The following is a 22,279-nucleotide window of genomic DNA, read 5'->3' on the forward strand; positions in this document are numbered from 1 at the left end:
GCTACGGATCGCGCGCGGGCTCAAACCACGCACGGCTGCGCCCCTCCCCTTCCCTCCCTGTCTCTACGCGCGGTTTCCTCGTGTGGTTCCCCCCCCCCCCCCCCCCCCCCCCGGCACTTCAAAATCTACGGGTCGCGGTCGGGCTCAAACCGCGCGCGGGTCTCGCGAGACGGCGGCGGCGCTGGGCGGGCGCACGTGCCGCGCGGCGGGAGGAGACGCCGCCGCCTCAGGGGCCTCCCCGGTAACGCCTGCCCCCCCCCCCCCCCCGCAGCCCCGTCCCAGCGCCGCTGGCACCCCCGACCACCCCCCGCCGTTACTTCATCTTTCTCCCAGCTCCGCCACCCGCCCGCCCGCCCCCTCCGGTGCTGCGGCTCCGCCTCCCCTCGCAGTGACCCCCCCCTCGCCCCTATATCAGCATCCTCCCCCTTCAGGTGCTGCTGGCCTCCTTTTCCTCAGTCCCGAGCCCCTCCCCGCACTGTGATCCTGCCCCTCCTCAGGGACCCAGTGCCCTCCTCTTCCCCAGCCCTGACCCCGAGCCTCCCCCTTTTCGGATACTGGTGCTCTCCTTTCCCTCAGCCCAAACCCCTTCCCACACCGTGATCCTGCCCCTCCTCGGGGACCCAGTGCCCTCCTTTTCCCCAGGCCCGGCGCCTGAGCCTCCCGCTTTTCGGGTACTAGTGCCCTCCTTTCCCTCAGTCCTGACCCCGAGCCTCCTCCTTTTCGGGTACTGGTGCTCTCCTTTCCCTCAGCCCAAACCCCTCCCCGCACTGTGATCCTGCCCCTCCTCAGGTACCCAGTGCCCTCCTTTCCCTCAGCCCAAACCCCTTCCCACACCGTGATCCTGCTCCTCCTCAGGTACCCAGTTCCCTCCTTTCCCTCAGCCCCGACGCCTGAGCCTCCCCTTTTTCGGGTACTAGTGCTTTCCTTTCCCTCAGCCCAAACCCCTTCCCCCACTGTGATCCTGCCCCTCCTCAGGTGCCCAGTGCTCTCCTTTCCCTCAGCCCAAGCCCTTCCCCATACCGTGATGCTGCCCCTCCTCGGGGACCCAGTGCCCTCCTCTTCCCCAGCCCTGACCCCCGAGCCTCCCCTCCTTGACTACCGGGGTCCTCCTTCTCCTCATCTCTGCCCCCCCATCCCAACACGTCTGTCAGCCCCATCACATCTGGTACCTCAGCACCCTTACCCTGTCCTCACTTTTACCTCCTACACCCCAGCACCCTCCCTTCCCCATTTGGGATCTCCATGAGCGCTCAGGGATCCTCTCCTTCGCTGTGACCCTTTCCTGCCTTTCCCTGCCATCTCCCACCTTCCTCCCCGATTTGGGATCTCCATGAGCACCCTAGCATCGTCTCCCTCGCTGTGACCCTCTCCTGCTGTTCCCTGCAGACCCCACCACCTCTGCCTCCCTGGCATTTTCCCTCATCTCTGTTCATTGCCCAGTCACAGCATCCTGGCTGTGAGTTTTCCCCACACGTATCCTACTGGCTCCCATGATCCTGAAAGATTTCTTAAGTATTGCAGTCCCCTTCCCTGTTGACTCCTATTTTCTAAACCCATTGCCTGAATATATTTGTGCATAAACTGTTGTTAAATGTGTGAGCGGGTTGAGTTTAGTTTGCTTGTTTTGCAGTGCTTGGGGTTTTTTTGCCAGTATCCTAGGATCAAGTTGCAGCCCTTCAGCTGCAGATTTGGATGCCCCCTTTTCTCATTCACCCGGTGCACCTCCTGTTTGTATGCTGCTGATTTAAGATCATGCTTCATATTTTGTTTCACCCAGTATATTTTGTGATTCCATGTTGTTTTCTCACAGAACTTTCTTCGTTTTACACTGCATTTTGTGGCACTTTTTTCCCCCGTATGTGCTGGAATTCTGAACTGCTTGGTATCTTGCAGCTATTTTTCCTGTATTTTTTCATTATTTATTGTATCCTGTTGTTTTTCCTCGCTGATGTCTCCCACTTCTCAGAATTACAGCTATTTTCTCTGGGATTTGTCAGTCTCTGGGATGCTTGTTGATTTGGGAAAGATGTGAATAACTCTAATAACTTGTGTCCTGATTCTTTTGTTCTGTGACCTCCAGGCTTGTGACATGGCCACAGATGTAGCTGATCCTGTGGTCCCTGACTGCAGAGGAGATGTAAGGAGCGGTGCCAGGTCAGATGCTGACTATCCTCTTCGGGTTCTCTACTGCGGAGGCAAGTGCTGAAGAGGCAGTTGTCCAGGATTCTTACAATGTGCTGTTTGTGAAAGTGACTGAGCAGAAAGAATGAGAGGATCAGAGGTTTTCTTTTGGTCAGCTTTTATTGAGAAGCTAGACCATGGTCAGCTTGACCTTTCTGATCATCTTTCTGAAATAGCTTGGGTCGTGTATTCTATCTAAAGCATTTTGGGTGAAATGTAGGTGTCTTCCCTCTGAGAGACGAAGGCACCAACAGCTTCCTATGGAGGAAATTTGAAGGGAAGTGAATAATCTCAACAGATGTGTTTTTTAGATAAGTATGTTATTTAGCTTTGGACTTTAATATGGTTGCAGGGGATTAGGAGAGAATTGCTGTTGAGCATGAAAACCTGCACGATTGGTTTGGGTTTGTTTTGTGACCAGGCCCCTCTTCTGGACAGTGGCAGCTCTTAGAAAAAAGCAAGCTAACTGAATCACGTGGTACTTTTATTAGGTATATTTTTTGCCCCAGGTAGAACTGATGTTTCTTTCTGTAATTTTTCCCAAAGCTGTTGGCTTCTCCCTCCCTTCCTTCTGTGACCGGCTGCTCTTGCTGTGATAGTTTTGTCCTAATCCAGAGTGTGACAGCAAATGACCAGTGAGAGAAAAATTAAAATTTGAACTGGTGTCAATAAAGTAATCTTTTTAAATCATTGTGTGGTTATAAACAGAAGTTATGGTGTAAGGAATCGTCTCTAACTTTAAAATACCGTTTTGAATTTAATGCTAAGGCTGTAAGTGGAGAACTTTTTTGTAATCTCTTCTTTTTTTTGCCTCCCTTCTTTCTCCAGTCTGTTCATTGCCAACAGAGGTAAGTTATTTTTTTGTTGTCTGAATTTCTTCCTTCTGTTCTATGATTCCTGACTATGATGATTCTTCCTGATCTTTTCTGACTTTTATTAATTGTGGCAGTTCTGTGCTTCAGCCACCATCATCTTTAGGATGACATAAGGTTTTGCATGCACTAGGATAGTATTAGTGTTCAATCATCTTAAGGAGAAACAGCTGAACTGAATAGCAAATATGTTATGGTGTATTTGTCACGTATTTTGTAGTTGCTCTGCTAACAGCATTCCTATGACCTTTCTTCTGCAGTACTGCGAATACATGCCTGATGTGACTAAATGCAGACAATGGTTAGAGAAGAATTTTCCAGATGAGTTTGCAAAACTGACAGTAGGTAAGAAACTTTTCTAACTGTTGTGTGCCCTTAGAAATATCCAGAAATCTTTTAACTTCTTCAGTTCTCATCTCTTCCATTTTGCTGCTCTATTAAGCGTGAAAATAATTTTCTAGGAGTCTACTGTGTTTTTGGTTGCTGTGAAAATGCTTGATAACTTCTGAAAAAATTGAATAAACAACATGTAGTTTTAGTAATAATGTTGGAGCTTTCTTAAGTTTCCTACTGTAACCAGTCATCTATGTGCTTGTTTCCCATCAGAGTTAGTTTATCCAATTTTATGTCTGTCTGTGGATGGCTGGAGGAAAGGTCATTAATAATAGGGAATTTGATGATTTGCATTTGGAATTTCAGTATTAACACTATCATTGATTTCAGTCGCTCTCTGGAAGTTACGTGAAAAGACTATTGAAATTGTAATCGTGCCTTTGCATGAAGGCTTTTCTGAAGTCTAATTTGCATAACTATTATAATGAAGACGTAACGCATCAGTCAAGGGACTGTTGCACTTCAGCAAAGACTTTACAGATTTAGCAAAATCTCGTTCTGCTTTGTGTCCCATTCGTGTAAGGCTGTGGTTGTTTGCCCACTAATTTTGTTCTCTTTCCTCTCCCCACTCCTTTGATGTATTCAAGAAAATTCACCTAAACAGGAAGCTGGGGTTGGAGAAGGCCAAGCAAATGTGGGAGAAGAGGAGGAGAAGAAGAAGCAAAAGAGAGGCAAGGTCTAAATAGTTGATTGCGGTACTGGTTTACAAGCAGTTTGGGGCAGCCCTTTCTCACCTACTGGCCTGGACTATGGCACGGATTCCTTGCATTTTGCTTGTTAGCTGTGGTGGCTCTGCACAAAAGAAACTGAATATCTTTTCTCCCAGTGGTAGCAAAGCTAGTGCCATCATATATGCTGATGAAAGAACTGGATAGTAGGAATAGCAAGTGAAAGATGACCTGCATTATGAGTCTCATTGTTCCTGTCATTGCTATTGCACTTATTTGGGGAGTAATTCTTCTCAACCTAAAATCAGCTGGCAGGCCTCCCAGAATACTTGTTTCTGCCCTGTTTAACAGCAGTTTATAGGTGGCTCGCAGAGCAGAACAAAGACTGCTTTCCTCTATTAATGCCTCACGACGCTGCTTTTGCCTTTTTTCCCTCCACCCCCCCTCTGCGTTCACATAACAGGGTTTGGATTTATGCTTTTAACACTATCACCTACGTCTGTGACAGCTGTGTCTCTTCCAAGAAATACTAATGAAAAACACTCTCAAAAGCCAACTTTGGAAGATATAAAATTTATGGAACAATTTAAGCATGCTTATCTTCTATCATTGGTGTCTTCTGTTTAACTACTTCCCACCATAAATCAGAATGCAGAGGTTGTTAATATACGTTTGCTTCAGAAATTATGGTTAATAGCCCAGTAAGATTCAGATTTTAAGCCACATATGGTTGCAGATGTTTTATTTTTGTGTCTTAGTAACCAGTTATGTTTACCTTGTCAGTAGGCTAAGTGTAGTGACAACAGTGATTTACGTTCTGTAGCTTGGATGCTTTTCCCAGAGACTTAAGGACATTTTCTTTCAACATTAATTTATTGTGTGAGGTGGTATGGTTAGTTTTCAGTCTGGTTTTTTTTTTGTTGTACCATAATAACATTTAAAATATTTAGGGACTTTCTCCTGTTACCTAAAGTTTCACGAAAACCGATGGTATGGAATTAAATATGATGGTATAAGGTTGACCTTAAGGGGGGGTGAGGAAAAACAAGCAAAAACTTTCTAAGACACTGCAGAAATTTACTGAAGACACTTTAAGACAGAAATATTTTTTTTCTAAAAAAAATTTTTTTTTGTTAACCAACACAGAGGGAGAGATAACAGTTTCTTTGTTTATAGGGGTGAAACCTGTCCTTATATGCTTTTTTTCCATTGTATGAAATCATTTAACTAATTGTGGAACATTATACTCTGTTTAAAGGTGGAAGAGGTCAGATAAAACAGAAAAAGAAGACTGTACCACAGAAAGTTACAATAGCTAAAATTCCTAGAGCAAAGAAAAAATATGTCACAAGAGTGTGTGGCCTTGCGACATTTGGTGAGTTGACCTTTTATGTGGGTTTTGTTGGTTTTAGCTGTGCTTGCCTTTAACCTTAGGTTGTTTCTTCTGATTGTATTATATTGAGTGATAATTTATAATATCTATTTCCTGCATGAGATTATTGTCAGTCATCTTGAGGGGTCAGATATCTAGCTTGATCTGAAGAGGATGTGTGTCTTTGTGCTGGAAGCCAGTCTCAAAAGCTGTTGGGACATGCTACTGAAAGGAACATACTGAAGTAGTTCTATGGGAAAAACTTGTTTAATAACTATGAAGTTATCCTGAACTGTAGGGGCCTTTTAATTAGTTCTGCATGTGCTTTACTGGTGAGTGTGTGCAGCGTAGTCAAACAGAGTGTGTAGAGAGTGCTCAGCGATTTTTGCCACAGAGTTTGCCAGGTTTGTAGAGTCAGTTTTTCTGTATTTTAAACAACAAACTTGCTTTCAATGGAAACTGTAGCAAAGCTTTAAGTGTAAACTGCCACTAGGTTCTCAACAGCTAAACCAAGATTTTGGTTTTACACTTGAGCATACTAGTATGAAATGACTGCAGTTAAGCTGTCCAATTTCCTGTCGACAGAAATTGATCTTAAGGAAGCACAAAGGTTTTTTGCTCAGAAGTTTTCCTGCGGTGCCTCAGTAACAGGAGAAGACGAAATCATCATTCAGGGGGATTTTACAGATGACATCATTGATGTAATCCAGGAGAAGTGGCCTGAGGTAATAAACCCTTTCTTCTGTTAGAACTCTGGTTTTCCAAATAGCCTTTGATTTTCCAATGATTTTGGAAAAGGGTTTAATCTTTGTCAGTACTGGTAGTTATGCAGAAATTGTTGCAGCCCCACCATTGAACGACTCTGTTAAGGAGTGATTAAACTTGAAGTAAAATTGTGCTTCCATTGTCCAAGAAACACTAAATCCTCAACTGTGTAATGCTGCTGTTGTGGATACTACAGTGAGGAAGGCATGTTGGGATAAGTACAGCTGTCAAATATCTCTGGCTTCTTTGTCACTGTTTCTTAACAGGTGAATGCCTGAGTATTCCTACATTGCCATCCTGTTTCTCAAAATATCTTAATTTTTTTTAAAAAATAAACATCTGAGAAGCAAGCCCACTTGTGCTTCAGAGGAAGAGATTAGCTAACTTCGGGTTGAACTGAAATGTTGTCAGTTATGTTTGGTTGCACTGCTGTAATGGCAAGTGGTTTCTTTAAGTCTCCCTCATTCTTGTATTTCCTGACATAACTCCACAGGCCTGTCTTTATTCAGAGCCCCTGTGTCCTTGTGTAGAGTTTACAGCAGGGAATCTCATATGGTGCTGTATACTTCTCCCACTCTTCATATATGTGTACAGTGGTGAATATTGAATGAGACATGTAAGAACAAAGTATCTTAATGTGCTGTGTTTTGCCTTTTCTTTTTTCCTAGGTGGATGATGATAGCATTGAAGATCTTGGAGAAGTCAAGAAGTGATAGTGAAAGACTACCTTTATTTAATTATGGTTATAAATGATGTAGCCAAAGTGAGGCTTCTGAATCCATTTGCTCTGCAGTGAAACTGTGGAGAACCCGTATTCTTGGCATTTTCACTGTTCTGTATAGGCTGCTTGTTTTTCTTTTTTTTGTTGTGATATTTGCCAAAGTAAAATTGGGTTTCTATCATGCTTATGCATGAAATAGATTGAAATAAAATTACTGTTCTTCACCAAATACAGTTTCTGGATTTTATACAGCTACTTTCCTCTGACATTCTTACAGGAAAATAATAATAAAAGTCATTAAAAGCTTATTTTTCATTTGCTGTCATTTCCACTGAAGGTAAGTGAACAAGGCTGGTGTGCAGAAACTCCCACTTCACATTTACCTGCATGAAACCATAGAAATCTGAATGGGACAAACATTCTGAAGGTTTGCTAACAAAGGAAAATAGAATCTGAAGTAGTCAGGCAGTTGGACTAGATGATCGTTGCCAGTCCCTGTGACTGAACTGTTTTATTAAGTGGAAACACTGAGAAATGTGAATATGTCTGAAATGTTTAGCCTATTTTTGTAATTCCAAATGAACTCCTAACCCTGCTGGTCTAGCAGGGGCGATTTCAGTGGCTCAGTACTTTTCGTGTTCTGCTCGCTCAGGAGTGGTGGTGACCACTGATTGTTTCCAAGCACTGTTCCCACAGTGGGAAGGATGTGGTGCAGCTGAGCAGATCTGCTCTCCCCGCTCTTGCCAACAGCCTTGTGCATCGACTCGGTGCTATTTCCATGCTCTGTTTAATAACATTGAGTCACCTTCCCTGGAGGTGTTTAAGGGACGGGTGGACAAGGTGCTGAGGGGTATGGTTTAGTGTTTGATAGGAATGGTTGGACTCGATGATCCGGTGGGTCTCTTCCAACCTGGTGATTCTATAATTCTATGATTCTATGATTTAATGCTCCCTGGCGGCAGAGTCCTGGAATTGACTTTCTCTGATCACTGTAAAACCTAGAAGAGGCCACGTCCGAGGGGGTGATGCATTGCACACTCTGTGCTCTGCCCTTAAAGTTCTTTTTCTCTGTGTTATTTTTCTGTAAACTGATGGTTTAGTTAGAACGGTGTCTGTAATGAGGTATGTCTGTCACTGTAGTTGTTCCGTTTAAAAGCTGAGCGAGGTAGTTATGACGTTCCTCAACATCCAGAAGAGTTTTCACTCGTCTCCTATTAACATTATTAATTCTCACGTGTTCCCAGGCTCCTCCACCCGCCGGGTGCGGGGCTCGAACCCGCGGGAGGCGGAGCTTCTGCTTAACCGTCCCGGGGCGGGCACTCAACGGCTGGTGGGGGGCGGCTGGGGTCCTGCTGCTGTCAGCCTCACCGTTTACCTTCTGTCTCCCGCAGGGACTCAGCGATGAGCCAGCGGTGCTTAAATGTGGGGCAGCTCCGAGCTGAATGCTGCAGTCACAACGAGTGACCGGTGTCTGCTAATACAGCGCTCAGGTCCCCAGCCCCTATGGATTCATCATTGTCACCGTCTGCTTCTCCCCAGGTAAAAAATGAAAGGACAGTGAAAAGCCAGTGCTCTATTTCTAACATCAAAGTACTCATTCCACTGCTAACGGCTTCAGTCAAGGACCACAAGTGGTACCACAAGCAGGAGGAATGTTTTTAAAACAGTCTCTGTTCATAATATAAAAATATTTTTACTTAAATTAACCCCCCGAGTTTATTATCAGAGAATTTGTCACTGCTTCTTCATGTTTAAATGTGTCCGTGTGTTACCTGTTACAGAAACTTAGCACCACTGAGAGCCAGAGGCAAGAGCTCCAGCTTTTAATTGCGGAACTGAAAGATCGTGATAAGGAGCTCAGTGACATGGTTGCAGTGCATCGGAGACAGCTTCGATCCTGGGAAGATGATCGGCAAAAAATACTGACTTTATCAGAGCAATGCAACTTATTACAGAGTAAGTATTATGTGTATAAAGAATGAGACCCTGTTCTTCTCAGTACATCCAGGTCTCAGACCCCTCAGTAACAGTTTTGCATCATGTAAGGAACTGTTCCTAGCTTTCAGCCTTAAATTTGGTTGTCTTCTTGGGATCAAAACTTCCACAATGGTACTAAAGCAACCTGATCTTGAAGGGGATATGATAATCAGATAGCTCAGTCTCATTTGCATATGCTAATTGCACCTCTGGATTCTTTAAACAAATCTAGATGAGATAAATATAGAGGAAGATGCTGGTGTGCTGCAAAGCCCTGTACCTGGAGGTTCTGCTGCATAGCTCTGACATCCACCAGCCACCCAGCTGATCACCTAGCAGCTCCGAACTCTCCTGTTTGACAGCTGTAGCACAGAGGGCACCACAGAGTTTGTATTCCATCTGACCTGGGTAGCTTGAGTATCCTGTTTCAGAGTGTGCAATGAAAGCGTCCATTTCTGAATCACATAATTTTAAAACACTGCTTAAATTATGTCTGAGATTTTAAAAATTGCTTGACAGTATCAGAGTTGTTATCTTACAGATACCTTGTCTGCCTTCTTTTCAGATGAGCTGAACAAGAGAAACGAAATTATAAAATCACTGACCAAAAGGTTAAAGTTCTTAGAATCTCAGCAGAATGACAGTAAGACAGCATCTGAAAATACACAGCAGAACTTTAAAGAGCTGTCTCAAAAGGTAACAGATACAACTGTGCTGACCGTCTCAGGAGGCAGGAGTTGAGTAATGGTCTGTTTTGCAGCCCAAATATGTACAGAATGACAGTGGCATTTGTGAGTGAATAAATATTGCATGTTACTTGCAAGTGTCTTTAGTACAGTAAGGTTAGATTAAGGTATAATTGATTGCTTGGGGGGGGAAGGGCAAAAAAGCTTTTGTAACAGTTTGCTGTTTGTTTGCTTAGTTTTGGGCGACACTGCTCAGAACTGACATGCCTCCAAAGAGGCAGAAAAGCACTGGTACTTGCTTGGGAAGTTCCAGAAAGTTTTACTTACAGCTTTGATTACTCTGATCAACTGTAACGTTCTGGAAACAGTTTGAGGATGTGAAAATAACAGGTATTCAAGGGTTCTAGATTTTTTTAACACATCATTGCCAAATCACATTTTATTGCAATAACTTTCCCCCTGTATGCAATACAGTAAAGCATTATTGTGCATTTTCATCTCATCAGCTTAACTTAAGGCAAGCAGGATATTAAGACCCTTGATTTGCAAGCAACTTCGGTTGTAATGAATTGGGGAAGAATTTTTGCTGTAGCCCTCTTTTCTTCAGATCCTCACAGCTTGCTCAGAATTCAGTGTCGCTGTCTGTGATGTTTAAATAAACTTGTGCATGTATTTACTGGGAAAATAGTAACTTTGGATCATTGATGTAGTATCTGACATTCTTATTTCTGTTCACCAGGAGAAAAATCGGAGATTTCCCCGCTCAGTTTTGGAACTGTCTGCTAAAACCAACCAGCTGCAAGCAGGAGAACAGGAGCATCTTACTGTGCTTAAGCTGAAGGTAACATCTGTCATCTCATTAGGCAGTAAATGTGATCAAACTGCAGTGTAGTTATTGGTGACTGGACCACAGTGGTTTAATCACTGTTGATCTTACTGCTGTTTAATGCTTAGACTTGTTTGAGAAGGGAAAAGTGGTCAGCGAACAATAAACTGGTTTATTTTCATGAACAAGCTTGTTTCTTGGCTTTGGTTTTTTGTGTTTTTCCTCAAGAGCTCAGAAGGGCATCTGTGAAGTAGCTGTAACTGTTGCAGTAAGAAGTACTGTTGTTTTGTCAAAATTCCTAAATTTAGATAAAACAGTAATCAAGAATACATTCCATTTCCTATTTCAGGATGAGTTTACAATTGAAACAACTACATCTAAATTAAAAAAGCGGGAAAGTTTATTGGGTGCAGCAAAGACAGAGGAATTAATTCTCAATAAAGAAAGGCAAGACCTCGAACTGAGACTGAAAGAACTGATACTTGAAACAAATAAGCTGAAAGGTAAATGCTTATATTGGGCACCTAATTAAGTGTAGACCAGCCTGATTATTTCTCATTCTTACAAATATGACATTTTGTTTTAAAGGTGATCTCTATGAAAAGACAAAAGAAAATAATAAGCAGCAGGAAGAAATTCTTCACCTCAAACAAGAAAATGAGTGCTTGAGGCAAGAGCTTGCGCTTGCTGGTAAGTGTGGTCACTTGGCTTTTCACGCCTTAGCTTTCAACAGCTCAGACTTCTAGACAATAACAGTTTGCTAGTATCTGTGAAGGAGACATCATCTACTTTTCTGGCAGTTTAATAAAGGTATATGCCTTTGTGTGTGATTCTTCTCTGAAAGCAATATCTAGGGCTTCCGCAGGGACAGTTTATAAAATCTTGGAAAGGCACAGAGCTCACCAACATGTTTACATATAGAGGAATAAATGGCTTAGAGGATTCTCTCTTGAACGTTTTTGAGACTTTGGTATTAATGCAATAAATGGGGGTGGCATTCTCCCTTCTGACATAGCTTGCACAGAAAATGGTGACCTACTGAAGCCACATGCAAAGCCTACAGCTTAGGCTTTATGAAATTACCAGCCTATCCACTCCCCCTGGTGTTTGTTTGTGTGGAAGCAGTCTGTTTACAAATTCACTTTTTTTTGCTTGCTTTTTTGTTTTTGGTTTAGACTGGTTTAATGTGCAGGGCTTGGTGAGTTGCAGCTTGCTGCCTGTTGATATCTTTGCTTTGATTTTGGGTAGAGAGGAGCTCTTCTGTGCTGCAGTGGGTAAGAAAGGCAGACTAATGGTACAACAGTAGTTATACAGACAAGCAATATATAACTTGCACGATTAGGTGACCACAGATGTCCTCTGCTGTAAGATGATTTACTTACCTATCACTTTTTATCTACCATTACCTTTACCAAATATTGATCCCACGTCTCATTATTTTAAAAACAATAGTAAGGGGAAGTATTTCCCAGCACTTCCCTGTACAAGACATGAATTAGAATTAATTACTGAATTTCCTTTCTGTGGATAAATGTTAACATGAAGTAAAATGAATCAGTCAGTGAAGGAGAAGATTGCTGCTCGTAAAATAAAGCTAGGTACTGGTGAAAGGTCTGAGGAAAATACTCTCTTTAGTTACTGTACAGGTTTTGTGCTTTTCGTATTTAGAGGGAAAACTGATCATGTTGACCATAAGAAAACGCCTTTGTTTTGTTTAGGTACCAGTTTCTACTGCTAAAGACAGGCACCTTAATAAATGTACTTGCTTTGTGTCTATTTACTTCAAGTAATTAAAAAATTGCATATATTTTGAAACAGTTGAGAAAGCAAAGACAAAGGATCAACTTCTTCAGTTTGCCAAGTCTAAACAAGCACGGACTGATGCAGAACTGTCAAGTTTGCGACAGGTACAACCCTAATAGTGTTTCTACACTGACATTATTGAAGGCCTTTTTCAGTATCATAAGATCTGCATGGAACAGTATAAAATAGTTAGATCTAGCTATTCTTAATTAAGAAAAAAATTAACATTTGCTGTTTCTGCCTTGCTGGGATCTCTACAGAATGGTTTTTTTTTGGTTTGTTTGGGTTTTTTTAATTAAAAAAACACAGTACAAGTCCTTGTATTTACATGTGCTTCTAGCTTTTCTTGTATAATTTTATTTACTTGGTCCTACAATGAGCAAATAAAACCCTCGTAAGACTAAAGTGAGGCACCCTGTTGAGATAACAGTTTGTTGGGGGTGTGTGTGTGTTTAGCCAGACAGTGCTAGGCTCGAAGTCATGTGAAAGGCAGTGGGAGTGGGGCAGGCTGCCTCACACACATCCCCAAGGTGAACTCTTGCAGCATAAAGGAGCATGGTGTAGTACTGAAAGATCTCTTTTTCAAGATAAACTTAAACCCCCTGTTTTCACCTGTGCTCCGCCGAGGTTCTGAAGGCACAGTCAATTATTTTTTATTGCAAATAATTGGTCAGTGTGCTGTCTTCTATGTTAGCTTTACAAAAATCCCTTGCAGTGAAAGCCAAATGCCATCATTGTGTCCTGTAAATCAGCATAACTTTGAACAACGTAATAACAACATGTATGAAATTTCAAATAATAATGCTGTTGTATATATGGTTCAGTGTGATTCTATTTTAGATGAACACTGCAGTCTTCTAATAGAAATACCGTTTATTGCTGCAAAACATTATTTTCTGAAATATGTGCGGAGATGGCTCCTTAGATATAGAAGGCTTTGACAATAGTTTCACTACAGGTATTGGCTTATTAAAACAATTTGAGGATATTTTTGGAAGGCAACCGATGTGTTAGTACCCGATGACAGGGTTCCTGCACTCTAGACTTTCTCTAATATGCATTGCTATCTTTAAAACAGATCTACATAAAACAGCTGCATGACTTGCAATTTCTTCATGTCAACTTGGAGAGCTCTCAGGAATTAAGGCAAAAGCATGAAAAAATGGCACATGAAAGGAGGTAATATTTTTTTTTTCCCCCTGAGTAGTTAACTCTCAGAGAGAGACTTCACTGTTTAGCCACAGTTAACATCCTGAGGGAGATGTGTGCTGTGTCAAGATGGCTTTGCTGGACTCGGCCACAAACATCCGGTGAAGGTGTCAGATACCTTTTTTAACTTGATCAGGAGAAAGCATGAGCATCGTTCACAGAATAAAGTCTTGTATGCAGGCCAGACAGTTAATGACTTCTTTAAAAATTGAATAGTCTGGTGGGAGGGGTGTTAATCTGGCCTGCTACTAATTTTGTTTAAAAATCAGCGTTTATTTTGCTTTCAGACTAGGAAATTGGTGCACACCCTGGAGTTTCAGACAGGATCACCACACTATATAAAACATGAGGGGACTCTTAGTCTGATTTTTGGAAAGTAACAGCCAAATCTGGGCAGACTCCTGTTGTGTTTTTGCTGGCTACAGCTCTCTGTTGGTATATGAATTACTGCAGAACCATAGCTACAGTGTCTGGTTAATGTCTAGCTTTAACCTTGAGTACAGTTATATATACTCTTTAATTTCAGTATTTCTGACTATTTTCTTTATCATGCTATTGTAGCAGAGCTACGGCATTCTCTGCCCCTGAAACTAACAGCCAAATAGACACAGTTTGGACTGAGGGCACCTGTGGGATACGTGAGGAGTGTGGAACTGCAGAGTTTCCAAAAAGGAGGGGAAAAAACACCTCAGAGACGTGTGAAGTAGATAACAGATTGTTACTGAATATATCAGACTTGGAGGAAACTACCTCAAAATACTTAAACCAGTGTCAGAAAGTTGTGAAAGTCTTGGCTGTCCTTACAGAAGAAGAAGAAGAAAAGCAGGATGTTGCATCAAACTCTGATCGGCTAGGCAGCAAAGTGTTGTGTGAGGCAAACAACACAAGGCCATTGAGAAACAAGGAAATTTCTGAGAATGGAGTGGAGAGCAGAGACCGACAAACCTTAGAGACATCTTTACCTGAATGCAAGCATTGCCTTAACTTCAGTTCTTGTGTAGATTCACAAAGCACTTTGAGCCAAAACACTGTCATAGCTGACAAAACTGATAATGAAAATAAAACTTGGCAAGAGAGAACCGGAATTCTGTTTGACCAGAAAAGCAGAGACACTCCTGTTGCAACGTACAAGTCTGAATCTGATTCATGTAGTGATGACCTCATCATAAAAAAAGATGTGCTGTGGAAGCCAGTATCGGATCAAGAATGGCGGAAGATTTTCAAACCCATAAAAGGAGATGGAACCATACAGCATGGAAAAGATTTCAACTGTCTCAAGACAGCACAAGAGATGAAATGTGCCAGCTCAAGAAGGTTATGTGCTTGTTACATTTAAGAAATTGATATGTACAAGTTGATAAGACACTTAGGTGTACAAGTTCTCAATAATTTGTGTTATCTTAAGAGATGTTTAAAGTAACTGCTGTTTTAAAATTAGTCCGCCCACATGCAAAGCAGTAAATTTAAATAAGTTTAAAATAGCTCTAAGGTACCATGATTCTATTTTTATGCATTTATTTTTTCGCATCTCCTATCCCCAAGAGTTGTGTGGGTAGGAGAAGCTGCAATAGCACGTAACTTGCCAAATAAAATCATTGAGAAAAATGTAGATTTAAAAAAATCCTGATTTTTTTGAAATCCTAGATTTTGCTTGTACATCTGTTGGGCAAAATATGTTCTGACCAGAGCTGGACTTGTGTAATGGTGTTTCTATAAGGCAAGAAACAAACCTGGATTTTGTGTGGTGCTAGTGACTGTGTTGTTTCTGTTGAGAAATCACACAGTGGCTGGGCAAGAATGTAGGACACAGCTCTTCCGCACAGGCAGCTTTCCTCACTCAGGGCAAGAAAATGAGATGGCAAGATTTAAGGGACAGCAATCTGTCCACTCTCCAGTGCATCTCTGTGCAGGGGATTTGATCCCTGAGTTTAGATTGGGGGAAGAAAAAGCATATGTGTTTGGAGATGTACAGAATGAGGTTTCTAATGCTGAGAAGTATTGGAAAAATACTCAGGTGTCTTAGTGGTATTGGAAGGTGTCCAAGGTAGAAATGCTCCTTCACATTTATAGAAATAGTTTTATGCCTGCACAAGCAAGGGCATTCAGTACTGTGACTTTCTGTGGACTTGTGTTGGTTCCTCTATTCCAAAAAATTACTTTCCAGCTCTATTTTAGAAGGATTTCTGAAGTTTTAGAGAGATTTCATAGCTGCCTTTTAAACATAGAAGAGAAGAAGGAGTAGCTTTTCAGCTGGTAGTTTGACAAGTACGGTAAATAAACAGCTCTTTAAGCCCGCTAAGGATTTTAGCCAGCGAGTCTGCCCACTGTCCAAACAAGTTAATTTTATGGAAGAATGGCAATATTTGAGATACTGATGTTGCTTTTAAAACAAAAATATGATAGAAATGGTTACTGCAGTGAGAGAAACCTGTTCAGAAACAAGGTGAATGGGCAGCCGTTTCAAAAGAATGCTGTCCCGGCACATTCCCAGTCAGCTCAGCTGAGCTTCACTCTGTTTGTGGACTATCTAGCTTCCGCATCTATAAATCATTAAAAAGATTCCATTCCCCTTTCCATCTACCTTGACCTTTCTTATCTGCTCCCCCAGCAGCACAAATGACCTACTGCTGTCCCTCCAAATCTCTTCTGAGGCTGAATCTTGGTAACTGCTTTCACTTCTTCTTGCTCTTAAGGGGATTCTAGGGGAGAAGGAGTAAATTCAGCCCAGGCTGACAGACAGAGCAGATATCCCTCAGCAGGGAAGGCTGCTCTGCCCGTTTGGGATTTGCTGCTGAGCTATCAAGTTTTCTTGGTTGCCTGCATTTGGTCCTAGGAGCTCTGCTAACTGGAGATGGATTATCCCAGCGCAAATCCCTGCTTGCTCTCCAGCCTTTGCTGACTCTGATTTGCCACCGAATGAATTCTCACCCCGTAAATGGGAGGAAGGCTGTAGTATTGCAGTCTTCAGTGTGGGCTTCTTGTTAAGGCGTTGATGACAGAAACCAAACACAACGTTCCTTCTGGGATTTGAATCTGGATGCTCCAGTTTTCCACTGCTGGCTTCATCGTGCTGATGATGTATTTTGTGTGCAGGGAAGGGTGCTGGCACCTCCCTGTCAGGCCAGCAAATATTTTTGACATGAGTTCTTGAATTCTGGAACAGCCAACAAGAAAGCCATTAACGCAGTCAAAATACCTTATCCAACTGCAAGAGGGATTGTGAAATAACTGTAGGGCAGGAATTGTTTCTGTGTGCTCTGACTTAGTGACTTCATTTATGTTGGACCAACATTTGCTGCCTTTGGATTTTTATCTCCGTTCTGGTTTTAAAGATGGAGCGTCAGCAGTTTACGTGTTCAGTGCGCTCTTGCTGGACTGAGCCACCCCTTCTGTGAGCTGTCTCCCTGCCTCAAAATCAAACTGTGTGGTTCCCCCCCTCCCTCCTAACCTATGAGTTCCTCAAAGTTCATTGTACCTCCTCATGTCCCCTGCTTCTGGGCTGCTGCAGCCCATTCCCTCGCATCTCTCCAGAGCCATTCCTCGTTCAGAAGCTCGTCTCTCACAAACCTATTGGATCCCAGTGTTTTACAAGAGAAGTGAAATGAGTTGCAGGAGATGGGTCTGAGCTGGCATCTCTCAACAAGGGCTTTGCCTTAGATTGAATGTCATTTAAAAATAAATCTTTTTGTAGTCTTGCCAGGTGGGGGTTGTGTTGTATCCACAGAATATTTAATGGAATGTTGTAATTTTGAAGATGGTATTCTTTAATATATGCATATTTTGAAATTTTATTTATTAACATTTTATTTGGGGAGATGGTTGTTATTGTATTTACTTTTTTAAAACTGGATGAAATGGAAATCAGCACTTGAAAATGAAATTCACTGCATAGCTTGTAACTGCCAGCAGAAATCAGGGTGCGTCTTCGTACGAGCTGCAGGCAGCACTCAGGGCTTTGTGAAAACAGAGCATGGGGATAGAGGGCTCAGGTAGGGTGCGGTGCTGCTGGGTTCCTGGACTGTGAGAGCAGGTGAACAAGGCACTTTCAAACGTACTATAGTTCGAGTCTTAATTTGTGATGAATTGGTGCTGGAGCTGAGTGAGGGATTTGGTACATTTTTGATAAAATTGTGTTTCAAGCAATTGAAATTAAGAACTGTTTTAGTCTTGGGTAGGCTCTAATGAAGTTAACTTTTAGCACGGGAAAGATGTGTAAGAGAACAGTTTCTGTCCTTTGATGCGCATGTTAAGAGCTGAAGAGCTTTTGTATTCAGGCAAGCTTGGCATGGCTGAGTCGGGGTTCTGACAGTAATAATGTTAAGGGTATGATTTATTGCTTTAACTGTTTTTTAAATTGCTTTTCAGATATGCCTAAGTAGAACATGTGCAGATATACCCAATGCTAAACTGGAGTTTTGTTTTGCTTTAAAACCTAGGGGAAGATGTACACCACTAGATTGGATGCTTCAGCTCTACCCTGAAATAGCAGTCAGGCAGCTGAGCTTTGGGTTTAATCACAGATTGCCCAAACAACACTTTACTGTTTGCTGCTGTGTTTAAAAATAAATAAAATAAAGCCTCTTTGGGAAAGCTCTCCTGTGATCTCTGAAGTGAGATGATGACTTAAAAAGACTGTGAAATTCCAGTGAAAAACACACCTACAAATATTAATTTATGTAGTGGTTGATTTAAAAAAAAAAAGGTGTTGGGTATGAGAGAAGAAAGAATTGGGAGGAAGTAGATACTGCTGTTGTGTGCTCTTTGCAAGGTTAAATAGATTCTGAGGCACACGGTAACATAGCTGTTCTTGAAACTGGTTGCATGTCAAACTGTGTTACCCTCAGAGGCTGAAACTGATCTAATGAAGCTGTTAAACATGGGAAACCACTCTGAGCAACAGGGTAAATCTCACATGCTTGGTGGTTTTCTTGGCTCCAGACCAAGATGTCATCTCATGACTTTCCTTTGGAAGTTGAAAAAGGATGGCGATACTCTTTTAGGCAATGTCTTCTTTTTTTTTTTTAGCAGTGAAGAAAATATGGATCTGAATTCTTTTCACTTGGATTCTCCCTGTTTGACATCCACCCAGAAAAGAGAGAGGCCTCGAAGATGTGAGAAGTGCTCCAATGAAGACTTCCCTCTGGAGATCAATGACCTTCCAGGGACTAAGCAAACAAACAGATGCTGCTGTGCTACCGTTGACCAAGTCAGTATTTTATTGCAGAATGCACTTCATTAATTTTAAGGGGAATTGTAACTGATGGCAGGAAAGCGAGTGTCTGCTGACATGGAAGAACTAGGAACTTGAGATCTGAGACAGCAGGTGTAAAGCAAAAGTGGTAAAATGTTTTTTCAGTGTGTTTTGGGCAGCATAAATATAAGTGAGATAAAAACCAATAAGCTTTTTAAATGAAAGGCTTTAGAATAACAGGTGCTGGCTGATATATGTTAATGCCAGTAAAGCACAATATCTGAGTATGCTTAGACACAGTTATTAGAAGCTAAAAGAAAAAGTTGCCTTTAAGAAAGACCCCTGTGTTTGGTAGAAATATCAACATTTAGACAGTCTGGAGCAGTGTTACATAGCGGTAGTTTGAACAGAGATGTTTCAAAGTGAAAGCGATGATTCTTGGTATGTTATAATCCTTTGACATATTCCAGAAATATCATTTTATAACTTTGGCTCACTTTCTGTCTCGTCTAGGACACCAGTTTCCCCATAAGCAGGCTGCAGCATGCGTTGGCTGAGTCTCGACAGATGGTTGCTGATCTGGAGCTTAGCACTTCCCTCCACGCGAGCCCTCACTGCAGTCCAAGCAGCAGCAGCGTTAATAGGGTATACATTGCTCTCTCATGACTACATTTAGGCGGCTGAGAAGAGTGATTGCAAACATCCTTTCCCTTATGCTTGACTTGTGCTACTAAAGAGAGAATTCCTGCATGCCTTAGCATGAAGTACTTGGATTTTTTTTTTTATACGATTCTTTATGGCTTCTCAAGGTCATGACAGGATTTGACTTTGTCATGTGTCTAAACACATGGAAGGAAAAAGTAATTTTGGAGGAAGCTATAGGAGGTCTAGAAAAAAGCAAGCACAAGTATGACTTACATTCAGAACTGGCTTATTATGCTAGGTGTATTTGTGGAAAGGAGGACGATATAGGAAATAGGTGACATATAAAATAGCTTTGTACATGAATTTAAACCAGATCCTCAGCTTAGGTAACTGTAGAGAGCATACTCATATGGTCAAAGAAAATTACCTGTATATAGCTGCCATGGCAATTTATCTTATGAGCATGAATAGGGAATTTCTGTCTTGAGTATGTGGGCAATAAGAGTAATTGGAGAAGGGGGTACTTTTTTTTTTTTTGTCAATATCCATAGGAATTTCTACCTTGTTTTACAAGGAGAGCGTACCACTCGGCACTAGAAATGAGTGAACTCGTGCTCATGTGTATCACAAAGGGAGAATTTAGGCTTCTGGTTTTAAAGGAGACTCCTAATAAGGAGGCTGTGTGCTGAAACCTCTCTCTCAAAATGTTGCATTCTATATTCTTAGATGAACTTGACCAGAACAACATTACTGTCAGTAACAGACAAAGTAATTTTGATAACATTCAGAACCATAAAACCCTAGCTGTGCCGGCACTGACTGACAGAGTATAAAGGTTGTGTGCTAGCATTTGCATAAACTGAAAGGGTATTTTGTTCAGAAGTTCATCTGCAGAATTTAATTCAGTGGGAAAGACAGCAGCAGTGTAGTCTTTTGCAAAGAGACTGTCCTGTAGGAGGGATTCCTGAAAAGCTCTCTATGAAACAGTGGTTGCCTATGGCTCTTGCCCAGCCCCATCAGCTGTCTGGCTCCTACTCGCTGGCTGGCGCATCACAGCTCAGCTAAACCGGCTGCCCTTTAGTAACGAGCATGACTCTGCTTTATAGCCTGGTAAAGCATTTTTGAGCTTGGAAATTTGCTTCTCATTCAGAATGGTTCCTTCACTGGACAGAGAGTAAAGCAGGCTCGTGTTTACTGGCGGGGGCAGCTTCTGAACCACATCTGTAGAACTTTGATCTACTTCCAGAGTGGTTCTGGGTGAAAACTTGCCAAGCGTGTTTGAGTTAATCTATGCAGGCCAACTGATCAGTACTTAAAACCAGGTTTACCCAAGGCTGTTATAAACTGTGCTTTAGAGCATATAAGATGTATCAAATATAACCCTTAGATTTTCATCAGTAAGAATTTGTACCTTTTGGATTCTGTGTCCTGTTTGGGGGAGGGATGAGAATCATAGAATCATAGAATAACCAGGTTGGAAGAGACCCACCGGATCATCGAGTCCAACCTTCCTATCAAAAAGAAGGGGGAATTAAAAAGCATATCCTTGCTGCTTGCCAGTTTGAACCTGGCAGCTCTGTAATTTTATTATCTGAGATCTTTGATTTCCATGTAGTGTTTTTGCATTACAATGTAGACAACAGAACTTGCAGAAGTTCTTCACAGAACCAAGTTTACTGCTGCAGAAGAGAGAGATGCTAAAATTCCATTCTTTTCTCAATGATGTTTTGTGAGTATGAAGATATTTTCAACTTGATATTTTTGCTGGTGGTGGGGTTTTTTTTTTGTTTCCTTCTTTATAAATGCATCTGCAATATAAAACATGTCCGTGGACTTCTGAGATGAGCCTGGCACAAGATTCTAAGTGCACTGCTCAGAATGCATTTCCAGTAAACCTCTGGAGAGTACTGTAGCACCAAACATATTAAGGCAGCAAGTAATTCCTTTAGTCAAATAATTGAACTTTTCTCAAGTGTATTCCTCATCCTCTGAGCAGTCAGACCTCAGCTCCATTCCTGAGTACCTGCGCGCTGCTTATTGTAGTTACAATCCTTCTGCGTGTTACAGATAACAGGATCAAGGATATGAACATTGTTGAATAAGAGGTTGGGTAGTGTTTTTCAGTGCCACAGCCAAGGGCTGTTTTAGCATATTGTTCCTGGCCTCAGAGCTCCCAAAGTAGAATGTATTGAATAGAGCTGTTTCAGAATATAAAAAGCAGCCTTGCCCATAGCAGATTGTTTTCTTCTTTTCGACTCAGGAAATTTCTCACCCTCTGATTATTTGTTCTGCTAATGTGAATTGGATGCTTGCAATAGGCACCACGTTGTCTGGTTCTGAGGACAAAAGAGTAACCAGATATGGTTAAAACACTGAACACCACATGAAACTGAGTAAGAACTAGCTACAACAGGGAGAAAAATCGACAAAACAAGAAAACTTCCACTGCTGACACAACTCAAGCACGTGTCTGCAAAGGGAAGTTATTACACAGCAGGCTGAAGTGTGAAGTTTTGTGGCACTGGATTTCTCAAGCTGTCAGTCCCATGTGAAGCTGGCGCTCCTTTCTTCTCTCTTGGTATATTCAGCCTACAGTCCCTGAACTGCTTCTGTCCGGTGGAGCTAAACCCTCTGTGCCCCTGGGGAGTGGGGCTGGTTTGTAGCACCCTCATGTACTGCTGTTTTTGCAGGAATGCTTTGCATTAAGGATGGAGACACTAAGTCTTCTTTCCAAATAAGTTGGGTCTGCTTAGTGCACACTAATGGGACACTCATAGGAAATGGATGCTGAGTAGCTGGAATGCTGTGTCTTCTCTGCTCTAATGTCCCTATGTAGAGATCTATTCTTTTCCTAAAAAGAGCCCTAAGATAACAGAAGCTGGAGGTTTTATAGATTGAAGCCAGCGCTGTGACTTGCATCCTGAAACTACTGATGTTAAAAAGTTTCAAGAGCAAATCCCCCAAACTGCT

At 42.0% G+C, this 22,279-nt stretch overlaps 2 protein-coding genes across 3 annotated transcripts; both read left to right on the forward strand.

Moving 5' to 3' along the window:
* Positions 1-128: 128 nt before the first annotated feature.
* Positions 129-7,201, forward strand: DENR (density regulated re-initiation and release factor). 2 transcript variants are annotated; one of them, XM_069871005.1, is made up of 8 exons: positions 129-241; positions 2,081-2,195; positions 3,010-3,029; positions 3,314-3,398; positions 4,034-4,117; positions 5,373-5,489; positions 6,072-6,211; positions 6,920-7,201. In XM_069871005.1, exons 2-8 carry the CDS (start codon positions 2,090-2,092, stop codon positions 6,962-6,964), a joined length of 597 nt encoding a protein of 198 aa, XP_069727106.1. In that variant the 5' UTR covers positions 129-241; positions 2,081-2,089; the 3' UTR covers positions 6,965-7,201. The 2 variants fall into 2 exon arrangements, with proteins under 2 accessions (XP_069727106.1, XP_069727107.1); XM_069871006.1 differs by lacking the exon at positions 129-241 and adding an exon at positions 338-431.
* A 1,249-nt stretch (positions 7,202-8,450) lies between these two features.
* On the forward strand, positions 8,451-21,182 carry CCDC62 (coiled-coil domain containing 62). Its single transcript, XM_069871369.1, has 11 exons — positions 8,451-8,511; positions 8,754-8,928; positions 9,515-9,645; positions 10,375-10,476; positions 10,811-10,964; positions 11,050-11,151; positions 12,280-12,368; positions 13,343-13,443; positions 14,035-14,787; positions 18,502-18,679; positions 19,178-21,182. Exons 1-11 carry the CDS (start codon positions 8,476-8,478, stop codon positions 19,328-19,330), a joined length of 1,974 nt encoding a protein of 657 aa, XP_069727470.1. The 5' UTR covers positions 8,451-8,475; the 3' UTR covers positions 19,331-21,182.
* The last annotated feature ends 1,097 nt before the right edge of the window (positions 21,183-22,279 follow it).

This window comes from Phaenicophaeus curvirostris, chromosome 17 (genome assembly GCF_032191515.1).
Source record: "Phaenicophaeus curvirostris isolate KB17595 chromosome 17, BPBGC_Pcur_1.0, whole genome shotgun sequence".
NCBI classification, from domain to species: domain Eukaryota; kingdom Metazoa; phylum Chordata; class Aves; order Cuculiformes; family Cuculidae; genus Phaenicophaeus; species Phaenicophaeus curvirostris.

Bases quoted from the DNA above. Each gene is read 5' to 3' on its own strand.
- DENR (XM_069871005.1), top strand. From the start codon at position 2,090: ATGGCCACAGATGTAGCTGATCCTGTGGTCCCTGACTGCAGAGGAGAT. The intron at 2,196-3,009 runs GCAAGTGCTGAA...TTCTTTCTCCAG, and splicing joins TCGGGTTCTCTACTGCGGAG to TCTGTTCATTGCCAACAGAG. The intron at 6,212-6,919 runs GTAATAAACCCT...CTTTTTTCCTAG, and splicing joins TCCAGGAGAAGTGGCCTGAG to GTGGATGATGATAGCATTGA.
- CCDC62 (XM_069871369.1), top strand. From the start codon at position 8,476: ATGGATTCATCATTGTCACCGTCTGCTTCTCCCCAG. The intron at 11,152-12,279 runs GTAAGTGTGGTC...ATTTTGAAACAG, and splicing joins GCAAGAGCTTGCGCTTGCTG to TTGAGAAAGCAAAGACAAAG. The intron at 12,369-13,342 runs GTACAACCCTAA...TCTTTAAAACAG, and splicing joins AACTGTCAAGTTTGCGACAG to ATCTACATAAAACAGCTGCA.